Here is an 11,197-nt window from a genome sequence, read left to right on the forward strand (position 1 = left end):
GTCTGGGACTCCTAGGAAGCATAGGAGGGGAGAAGTACCCAGCCTGGTGGCCCTTCCTACAGAACTCCTGTGTGGCAGTGTCTGCCTGCAGTGGTCATTTCATTGGCAGGATTGAGACCCTGGGTGCTAGGGAACCACGGGGAGGTGGAGGGACCTGGACACAGTGGTCCCTGTGGTGGAGTAGGAAGAGGGGGGCTTGATGCCAGGCACAGAGCAGGTCCTGACAGTGGAGGGAGTGCTTTTCCAGAAAGCAGAAGTTTCCGTGGTTTCAGAAGCTAGAATCTGCACCTGAACTAATGTGAGGCAAGGGATTGGGGCGCTGGCTGGGCCCCTCTTCCTGTACTGCAGCCAGCACACACAGGATACCTGGGACAATGAGAGAAAGGGGCGTGCAGTGAGGATAGCAAGCCCTGCATCCAGGCTTGGTGTGACCACTCACTGGCTAAGGACATGTCCGAACCATTTCTCCAGGATCCCTGGTAGATGGGGGACTTACCAATTTGTAAACTGGTTGTTTTCAAGAGTAGCATACAGAAAAAGGCAGGTACCTTCCAGATTATCAGGTCAGCCAATGGTAAGAGCCAACTCTGAGAAGGTCTGGGACCCTCAGGACTTCATGGCCCACGTCAGCCTTGGTGGAAGTTTCTTGGCAAACAAGGTCCAGCTGAGCATCCAAGTCTTGTGGGAGGGAAGGAGGGAGGTAACAGATAGACAGCCCAGGGGTCACCTCCAATTGACATCACCATAAGCTGCTCTAGCTAGAGTCTTGAAGTCCAGCCATTGTTTCTTGAGTAAGTGATCTAAACCTTTGGGCTTTGGTTTCCTCATCTACACGATAAAGACAATCTATTATAGGGTTGGTGTATGGATCTAAGGAGATTCACATACTTAGCATGCAGTCTGACACTTAAGGAGAGCTGAGTATTACTATCATCCTTAGCCCTGTCTCCTGTCTCAAGGCCCCATCTGCCCTTTTCCCTCCCAGCCTCCTTCCTCTTGTGAGAAGCTAGCCGGCAGGCCAGGGGCCAGGAAGGCTCCTCTGTGCTCCACTGCCTTCTGCACATCAAAGGATGGGGCGGGCCAAGGGGCGGGCCCAGCCCTGGTTATGGGTCCCTCCACCAACCAGGAACAGGCCCCCAGCCCAGCCCCTCTGGACCAGCCCTTCCTGTCGCCGGGGCCCAGCAGCAGCGGCTGGCACTTGACTTTCTGGGGACCTGAGAGCAGCTGCCCCCTCAGGTGGTCCCAGCTGGGAAAGAGGCCAGCCCCACCACCTAGGGTCCCTGGGGAAGGGCTGGCCTCCAGGTAGGAGAATCAGCAGGGATCCTAGTCTCTGTGCCTGGCACTGGGCTAAGCGTTTATGCGCATTATCTCATTTGGTTCTCAAGAGTCCCAGGAGATAAGGACTGTCTTTATCTCAGTTTTGCAGATAAAGAATCTGAGGTGCAGGGAGGTTAAGACTCTGACTCCGATGCCGGCACATAAGTGGAAGCCGGTTCTCCATTTGGGGCTGTGGCGGGTCTGTGACATCCTCACATGACACATGCATCGCCTCACAGCTTACAATGCAGGCATTCATAATGGCCTGTATGTCTGGAGGAAATCGGTTCCAGGGATGCAGTAAGGACACGCAGAGCCAGAGATCTGCTTGCAGAACCTAGGTCAAGGTGGCACACAGAGCAGAAGCTGACTAGAATCCAGCCTGCTCATGCCCTGTCCAGTGCTCTGTCTGCAGGTGGGTTGATCTCCCATGGCCAGCAGGGGATGGCAGGCCCCGAGGATCAGCCAGAAGCAGCTGAGGGTGGTGCCCTCTCCCACCCTCTGTGAGGCTCCTCAGGGGGCATGTCCTCTGCACTGCAGGGTCATTGAAAGGCCTGGGTGGGGTACTCAGCAAATGTCCCATCACTCATGGATGGTGACTGGGTGCCCATGAAGATGGGGGTAGATGGGTCATCCCAGGCAGGGCACCATCCAGGCACTTAGCAGAGATGTGCAGCCAACAGCAGTCTGCCTGCGATGGAGCCACAAACGAAGGCCAAGAGCTGCTGCCCTGAGAGGCAGGGCTGAGCCTTCCCTCGCAGGATGAGGACAGGGGTGGGGCATTAGTCCAATTTCCCTGGGCCCTGCTCCCCTCACTCCAGCAGCATCTACGAAATGTCCCAGGCAACTCCAGCTAGGGTGAGGACAGCCTCTTGCCTCCACCTTTCCACCTCCCACAGGAGCACCCCTTGTGGGGAGCTGGGAGAACAAGGCTGACAAATTCCAGAAGATGCTCAGCTCTAACTTCTGCTGGTGAAAGCCAGTACTCGGGGTCCACTCTAGCCCTTGCCGTGGCCATCAGGGACTGGACCGGCGAGAACCTTTCTCTGTCCCTGTAAGGACTAGACCCAGAGAGGTGGGAGCCAAAGGAAGGAGACAGGCATTGCTCAGTTCTGCCTTTGATGCAGATGCTGTGGGACTGTGGAGCCAAGACCTTGGGTTTTCTTGGGAAGGAGAGAGCACTGCACAAAGGGAGTCAGGGCCTGATGTCCAAATCTAGCTGGAGAGCTAGAGGAAGTTGCTCCCCATGCCTCCCCCAATCTCCCCCGTGCCCCAGGCCTGTTTCCTCAACTGTAAAATAGAGCAAAAGATATCCATTGCTCCTGAATCTGACTGGGCCTCAACCCAAGGTTCCCAGGCCCCAGCCTGATGCAGTGGACCACACTCTCTGGGTGGGACCCTGGAACCAGATGGTTCAACACGCAGCCAGGTTAGGGAACCACTGGACTGGACCATCAGCTGTTATATACTGAGCAATTACTATGTACCAAGTCTAAGAACCCTGAGAGGTAGCGTCTATTACTGCCTCCACTTCACGGCCAACAAGACCGAGGCTCAGGGAGGTTTCGCAGCATGCACAGGCAGGGAGAATGGGCACCGAGGGTGGCTGCGCCGTGTATCTGTCTCCTTGCTGTATGTAACTTTGCATGAGGTTTTCTCATCCTCCGCTGTGGCTGGCAGTCTCTAACAGAGGGCCCTGGGGCAGAAACTAGAACCCACTTCTAGAAGGTTAGGAGAAGGAGGCACCTCAGTGGTCACCTAAGCCAGTTCCTCTTTAAGAGATGGGAAAACTGAGGCACAGAAAGGGAGTGACTTGCCTGATGTCAAAGGGAATGTCCCCAGGCAACGGGGCTACCGTGCAGGCTCAGATGGGAGGTCCTGCATGTGGCAGCTCGTGCTCCGGTCTTCTACCTCCCTCTTCTCTCGCGCTGCACCATTACAGAGGCCTCTGCCTGGCTGCATTTCTATGAAGCAGCCAAAATGACCAAGAGGGGCTCTGACCAGTTCACCCCTATCCCCAACCATCACCACTTCCTCTACCCAGGACACAGAGCTAGATGCCTCCCCACGCCGCCATGTGGGGCTGCCCACAACCCTGCCTCTGAGCTCCTTTTCCAACTCACTTCGTCACTTTTCTCCATCAGCTCTGGACTTCAGCCACCTCTGCTTGTTTGTTGTTTCTTGTAGCCACCTCTGTTTCAACTTGGCTCATATGGTTTCTCTTTCATTTTTTTTTTTTTAGAGAATATTTTCAAGTTTGGTTTTATTCAGGATAAACCTTTTTAAAAAGTATTTTATCTGGATATATATGTATATATATATGTATATAACATAAATTTACCATTTTAGCCACTTTAAGTGTACAGTTCTGTGGCATAAGTACATTCACATTGCTGTACAACCATCACCAGGGTCATACTGTTTCTTCTGCCTACTCTTGGCGAACTCCTGCAGCACATCCTTCAATGCTCAGTTCCAACATCCTGTAACTCTCCCCTCCTCAGTCAGCAGATACAGGATGAAGTCACCACCACTGCTGGCTCCAAAGCCCATGGCAGCCTTTGCTAATGGATCATGGCACACTTTCCCCAAGATCTAAGGTGCCTCTTAGTCTTGCTCAAGGCTGCATAAATCAATGCAGCAGGACTAATGGGTCAGGTAACTCAGGAATCAAACTGCATTGTCAATCCCATCTCCAACCAGGCTGGTACAGCCTCTCTGGTCACAAAGTGTATAAACCCCCTTGCTGATCATTTCTTTCCCTGTAATTTACCCTGTCAATGGAGGAAGGTTTTCTCTGGCACCTAGTACTGGGTGTTGTGGGCTGAACTGTGTCCCCCCCAAATTCACAGTGAAGTTCTAACTCCTCATACCTCAGAATGTAAAAGTATTTTGAGATAGAGTCTATGAAGAGGTAATTAAGGTAAAATGAGATCATACGGAGCAGGGAGCAATCCAATATGACTGGTGTCATTATAAAAGGAGGCGATTAAGACACAGACACACAGATTGGGCCGTGGGATAACAGCGAGAAGGCGGCCATCTGCAAGCCAAGAGAGAAGCCTCGGAAGAAACCAAACCTGCTGACCCCTTGGTCTTGGACTTGTAGTCTCCGGAACTGTGAGAAAATAAATTTCTGCTGTTTAAGCCACCCTACTTGTGGTACTGTCTTACAGCCACCCTAGTAAACTAATACACTGGGCCTAGCGCGTGGGAGCCACTACTGACCCTTGGAAACAATTTCACATAATTGTGAAAGAGCCCTTTGGGTCAGCAGGAATGCACCCAGAAGAATGGAAAAGGGCAGTGGCGATGGGGTTGAGACAAGTGTACAGGGCCAAGTGTTAGCCCACCCGTGCCACAAGGCACAGCAGGCCAGGTGGAGCCCTCAGGCAATAAATACTGTCAAACTCGCAAGTGAGGGCAACATCAACCTTGGTAGGCCTGGATTCCAGAAGAAAAACAGCATGACTTGTTCCCTGCAGGATAGGAACATTTTGCCTTTTCCAGAAGCAATAAAAACCCAGGTGGACAGAAGAAAAACAGACCAAACCAAGTTTTTGTTTTTGTTTTTTAAGACATACAAAATCTAAGCATAAAGGCTTCTTCCCAACCCCACCCCTCAAAATCCACTCCCCCGCCAGTCCCAGCCCGACCAACTATTGTGGTCAAGCAGCCACCATCCCACTGCAGCTCGGGCTGTGCTCTACTAAGCACTGGTCGTTCTTGGGGACATCTAGGAGTGGACAGACCATGTCAGCCCCAACTTCAGCCAGGGAGGCCACCCCTCTATCTGTTTAAAACATTGCTTCCAGGAAAGACATCATTTGGGAAAGACATCCTTGGCTAAAGGAAAGCCTGATAACCAATGAAATAGCAGGTGAGGAGGGCATCATACACTACAGGCCTGATTCCTGGTTGAAAAGGGGGCAGGGAAGGCCATTAGTAGAAGATGCCCAGGTGGGCCCCCTTAAATCTTCTTGCCAAAGTTCAGGGCAGCCACTAAGCTGCAAGCCTGAGCTCTGGGGAGGGACTTCATCACTGAGCTGGAAGGCGGGGCCTGGTCCCTGGTCTTCTGAGCTGGTCAGCACCTCTGCACTGTGGCTCCAGCATCCCCACTGGGTCTGAGGCTGGAGTCTCTGGCTTGCTGGGCAGGGCAGGAGGGGAGGGATTTCTGGCAACAGACAGGACTCCGTAGACACAGAGATACCCTGAGGGAGACAAGAGCAGCTGGTTAGTGAGCCACTGCCTGATGCTCTGAGACCTGGAACCCGGATGTTCCCCACAGTGTGGCTGGCAGCTGCTGAACTGTCCTGGTGCCATGGATGCAGTGAAGCATAGTTAAGAGTACAGGCTCCGGAAATAACACTGCTAGGTTCAAATCCCACCTCTGCCGCTCACTAGCTATGAGAACTCAGATAACCTCTTTTAGTCTCAGTTTTTTTCATCTGTAAAATGGGGATGATGATAAAACCTACTTCATAGGGTTGCTGGAGGGCTGATAAGTTAAAACATGTTAAGTACCAAGAATGGTGTTGGGCAAATAGTAAGCGTTTGATAAATTTGGTCATTACTATATTCTTTTATGGACTATGATTTACTCATCCATGGGCCTCATGAATGAATGAAGCTTGAGGAGAAATGAAGGTCACCAGATTCAGGCCCATCTACTTAGGAAGCCCCTACTGCGAGGGTCAGCCAGGCCTCGTCCCCCACAACTCTTAATGGAACACTTGGAGCGAATTTCTTGAAAGTGGCCCCTGCTACCTTCCTCCCAGACTCTAAAGTAAGTCCTAGGAACAACCCCTCTTCCACATGGCTGTGAAGGCTTCTAGACAGAGGTAGTGATGGCCTTAACTTTCCAGGGCCCCACCTCCTTCCCCAAGGAGGTCAGGGTACTCTTCATTATTCCTTCAGCTTCTCTCCATTCCTAACCACAGCTGGATTAGATAACCTTGGATGTAAAAAGTATGAGATTCTTTTCAAACTAGAGCCTACCCACCCCCTCTGTTTCCAATCGAAGCCTGGGGACCACACCAAGGGAAGCGAAGAGAACCTTGGCGCGTACCTGGTACACTGTAGCCAGCTCCAGAGATGCGGGCGGCGGTGTCCAGGGCGTGGCCTGGTTCCCGTGCTCTGGGGGTGTCTGTGTTCCGGAACAAGCTTGGGATGGCGTCCAAAGCACCGCGTCAAGGGCTTTCCCTTGGGACAGCTGTGGGGGCGACTGTATCCCAGGGCAGTAAGAGGGTGTCACCCAGGGACCCATGTCGGGGACCCTGCTCCCCAGGCCATCTGGCTCTGCTAGGGATCCAGGGCAGAGGGGCGGGGACCCCCAGGACGCCACGGCGCTGGCAGCTGAGCCCAAGCCTGGGTCGCATGCCTGCGTCTGCGCCTGCGCGGGGCCGCCGTCGGGGCACAGCGGGCAGCCCCGAGGGAGCACCGCGTCGCTGAGTCGCCGGCGCCGGCGCTGCAGGCTCTCGTCGCTGAGGCCCAGCACGGCCGACAGGTGGCCGATGTAGCGGATGGCCAGGCGCAGCGTCTCGATCTTGGTCAGGCTCTGGCCGGTGGGTGCCACGGACGGCGGCAGAAAGCGGCGCAGCTCGTGCAGGGCGCGGGCGAGCGTGCGCATGCGCAGCTTCTCGCGCTCGCTGGCGCTCTGCCGCTGCCCGCCTGCCGGCCGGGTCCGCGCACGTCCCGGCGCTGTCGAGGAGGCCTCTGCCGAGCTGCGGGCTGGGGGCATGGGCTGCGAAGGGCCGCGGCCACCGTCGCAGGGACATGAGCCTGACGAATCTGAGGAGGAGGCCGGGGACGTGGAGTCCGAGTGGCCGGCCCAGCCCCAACCCTGGGGTAAGATCCACTGGTCGTGGCTGAAGAGGCTCTGCAGAGGAGGGGACTGGGCCATGGCCGGGCTGCGGGCTCTGGGAAGCTGGGCCGGCCACCTCCAGGACTGAGCTTTTATCTGGGCCCAAGGTGCGAGGTGGACCCCCACCAGGTTACAGAAAGGTGTCAAAACCCACAGAGCCCAGGGAAGGTCTGGGCAGGGGGGTCCTGGGAAAGCGGGCCCATTTGCGGAGGTGTGGATTCTGACCCCTCAAGGGCTCTAATGGAGGTCCCTGCAGCCCAGAAAGTGTGGGAGGGACAATTCGCATCTGGATGGAGCTGCTAAGCTTCTCACCGTGTTCCCACCCACCCCACCCCATCCACTGCGCTGGTGAGTGCCCGGGAGCCTGACAGTGGTGGGCAGTGCCATTGTCTGGGGGCAGCCGGACTGGCCCTCAAATGACTTATGGACCCCCGCATAGAGTGGCCGCCTCCCTCATCATCACTCCCCGGGGGGACTGTGCCCAGTTAACTCCAACCCAGTGCCTGCAAGTGTGCTGGATAAGGCGTCAAGACAAGCCCTGAGGGACCTGCTCAGAGTGATGGCAGGAGGGTGGGCAATTGGGGAAAGGGGACATACAGGTGGACCATTTCTGGGTTCCCAGAACCTGCACTTGCTGTTTTGCTGACACCAAGAAGGCCATCTCACTGTCCATAGTTAGTTTCTTTCCCTGAAAAATAGTACAGAGCAGCCTGGAGAAGAGGCACAGAGTGTAGTGAGTGATGAAAATGGGAGAAGGTGGGCCCCCAGGCAGGCCTCGGTCAGACCCTCTTTATTTGCTGTGTGACCTTGGACAGTTCACTTAACTCCTTTGAGGCTCAAGTTGCCTCATCCTCATGGTAATAATAATAATTGCAACTTGCTTTTTTCCATTCAACAGCATATCTTATAGCATTCCATGTCAAAATGTATTTGGCATGTATTTAGCTGACTCCTAGTTGGTCTTGATTGAAATATTCATCCATTTAAATCATAGTGGATAATTTCAATTGGAAAAAAATTAAATGGCAGGAGGTACAGATAAACCTTCAAAGATGAAATTGCATCACTTTCTCCTCAGAACTTACTTTTTAAATTTTGGAGGAGATATGCCAAGTTACTACTCTAATATCATGATGAAGCAATAATTGGTATTGAATAACATTGGTCTGGGCAACTGTTGTTTAGTTTATTCTAGCCGCTATGAATGAGGAGGGGACATTCTTAATTTGTCCATCCCACAAAAAGAAGGTGGAATCAATTAACAATGGCCTTGATTTCAAAGTCTTTGGAAAGAAGCAATTAGTTATGCAATATTTCATGATTTAAAAGTGTTTAAACTAAGGTAAAAAAAAAAAGATAATCCTTTTTCCTAAGGGCAAGGGACTTAGAAAACAGTCTTATATTTTTTAGGATTAAAATAATGGCAAATCATTTATAATAAACCATTATTTGTCCAAACCTGCACAATACAATATAAAGATCTTGACATATTGTACCATCAAGGAATTTATATAAATGTAACTGACAGTTTTAAACAAGAGTCATCAGGTTTCATATATTTTTTTTATCTGGATTCTGAAGTTTCAGATTGCTGTTCTGTTGATATTGAGCATTCCAGCTTACTCCTTTTCACTGCAGTGGAATATTCCATAGTGTGCTCACACCATAGTCAGTCCATTATTGATGCACCTTTAATGTGGTTTTACTTACCAAAGAGTGCTGCCTTGTGTACAGGTAGCTTAATATGGAGTTGTGGAATGGCCTTGTGATTTCCAGGAAGGTTCTGAATCTCTAGAATTAATCCTCCTCTCCCTCAACACCCTACTCATTAGAGTAAGCCCGGAGGGCCTTCCTGTGAAAGGATTTGTTGAATTACGGGAATTCGCCATCAGCACAAAGCCCTGCATGCTGTCCATTCCTCTCTAGGGTAGCCTGGCCTCCTCCTATCTTGGTTTGAACTAGCCCTGGAGCCCAGCCCTCAGACTGACTGTGGGATGGCAGAGCATAAGTTCTGGGAGGTGGGCCCCTGGAGCTGATTTGCTATGGCCACTGGCCCTTCACTAGGCCCCTCAGCCAGGCTCCGGGAGCACAGGGCACACTGTCTGCCAGCCCCACTCACTTAGCACAGGGAGGCAGTGTTGCTTAATGGTTAGGAGGCTGGGTGATGGAATCAGACCTAGGTTTGGAGTCCCAGCTCCACCCCTTACCAGCTGTCAGAACTTGGGCAACTTAACCTCAGTTTTTCCCTCTATAAAGTGGGGATTTTGATCTCCAGGGCAGTTGTTGGGGCCAAGTAAGATATACATGCCACAGAGCTTAGCAGAGAGCCTATGTTTATAAGTCTTGCATATAGCAAGTTCAGGGGCAGCAGAACGAAGTGAGTAAAGGACTAGATCAGGCTGTGGGTAAGAAGGCTGACATTTGCAGCCTTGGCCTTAGAGGGTGATTCCTTCCTTCTCTGAGACTCACCCTAGCACCAGGCCTCAGGCATCCTGCCCTATCCTCCATCTTCAGCCCTTCTTCTCTGTGGACCCAACATGGGGGTCATCCTCAGCAGGGCATTCTAGCTCCTGGTTCCCTTTGGAAGGGGTCACCAGAGCTGCAATGCCAAGGCAATGGGAGACTCCAAATGCCTGGAGCTGGGGCCAGAGCCAGCCAGCCCCTCAAGCCTAGGAAGTAGAGGATCTGAACCAGCTTCTCCTGGTGGGCTGGGTCCTGGCCTAGATGCTTGTCCAGCCTGTCCCTAGCCCTGGGAACCTTGCATATTCCTTCCTGTGTGCTAGAACCAGCCCCAGGTGTTGCATGAACAAGTTACATCTGGGCCCCAGCCCATAGGGGCTTCCAACTGGACAGTCTTTGCTTCTCTTTCATTTGACTCACCTGGTAAAAGGAGGGACATCTGTGGTTGTGTGCTCTTAGATAAGGTGATTAACTTCTGGGCCTCATTGTGAGTGACACTGGGCTTACCCTTTGCTTCCCATGATAGGAGAAAGTGATAGCTAGATCAGGGAAACATGGTCAGTAGAATGTTCACTAGTGTGGCAGACACTTCCAGTTGCCCATACAGCATCTGTTACAGCCTCTATTCTTTCTTCTTTAATAACAGGGCTCTATATTATGATGAATGGTGATATGCCCAGCTAAAAAACTACATTTCCCAGCCTCCCTTGCAGATGGAATGGCCAATGAGAGGTTAGTAGAAATATTGTATGGGACTTTTAGGAAAGCTCTTTAAAGCAGAGAGGAACACTCCTGTGGCTGTACATCCTTATATTGTCATCCTGGAAAACAAATGTGATGGCTGGAGCTTCAGCAACTATTTTGTGACCTTGAGGCAATCTCAAGGACAGAAGTCATACCTAAGGATGGTGGAGCAAAAGGAAGCCTGAGGCATTGATGACAACATGGAAGTACCATTCTGGCCCAGAACTGTGTAACCCTGAATTTCTTTAACATGAGAGAAAAATTACCATCTTGTTTAAGTCCTTGTCATTTTGGATGTGTGCTATGAGCAGCCACATAATAATTCCTATCCACATAATAAAGAAGTTCCTAGAGTATCCTTGTTAACACGTGGGCCATGTGAGCTTAAGTTAAGTGAATTTATAACAGATTCAGTGTTCCCACAGATTAGTGGATGGATGGTCACCTGGAAGAAGGTCTCTAGTGATATGACAGCAGCTCTATTCCCAACCTTGTCATGGGCAGCATTATGATCTTGAAAGAAGATATGTGAACTGATTTAATTTGGGGTAGGATCCAAACTCAAGAAGTTAACTAGGTTACAGCCAGGATCTAAAGAGATTCTGGCAGGCTGGAAAACTCATCAGATCTAATTACTAATAAGGTGGAATCCATAGAGCCCTCTGTACCCTCCCTCTAAGTTCATGGTCAGGAGGCATCATATAACCAGCAGCAACTGTGGAAAGGACGTGGTAGTTCTTGCCTTCCAGGCACCAATGGTGACACATGTGACCCCATTCACATTTGCAAGAAACAGGGGTTCCTCCACCAAGG

General features: G+C 51.6%; 1 protein-coding gene and 1 long non-coding RNA gene across 2 annotated transcripts; one reads left to right on the top strand and one right to left on the bottom strand.

Moving 5' to 3' along the window:
- Positions 1-4,890: 4,890 nt before the first annotated feature.
- On the bottom strand, positions 4,891-7,234 carry MESP2 (mesoderm posterior bHLH transcription factor 2). Its single transcript, XM_006195827.3, is given in 3 exon segments — positions 4,891-5,288; positions 5,291-5,528; positions 6,386-7,234. Coding segments are annotated over 3 exon segments (1,101 nt in total). The 5' UTR covers positions 7,220-7,234; the 3' UTR covers positions 4,891-5,259.
- LOC106730672 lies at positions 7,029-10,750 on the top strand. The gene is made up of 2 exons (XR_004315589.1): positions 7,029-7,164; positions 10,287-10,750. It is a non-coding gene; the product is annotated as an uncharacterized LOC106730672 (long non-coding RNA).
- Positions 10,751-11,197: the final 447 nt, after the last annotated feature.

This window comes from Camelus ferus, chromosome 27 (genome assembly GCF_009834535.1).
Source record: "Camelus ferus isolate YT-003-E chromosome 27, BCGSAC_Cfer_1.0, whole genome shotgun sequence".
Classification (NCBI taxonomy): Eukaryota; Metazoa; Chordata; class Mammalia; order Artiodactyla; family Camelidae; genus Camelus; species Camelus ferus.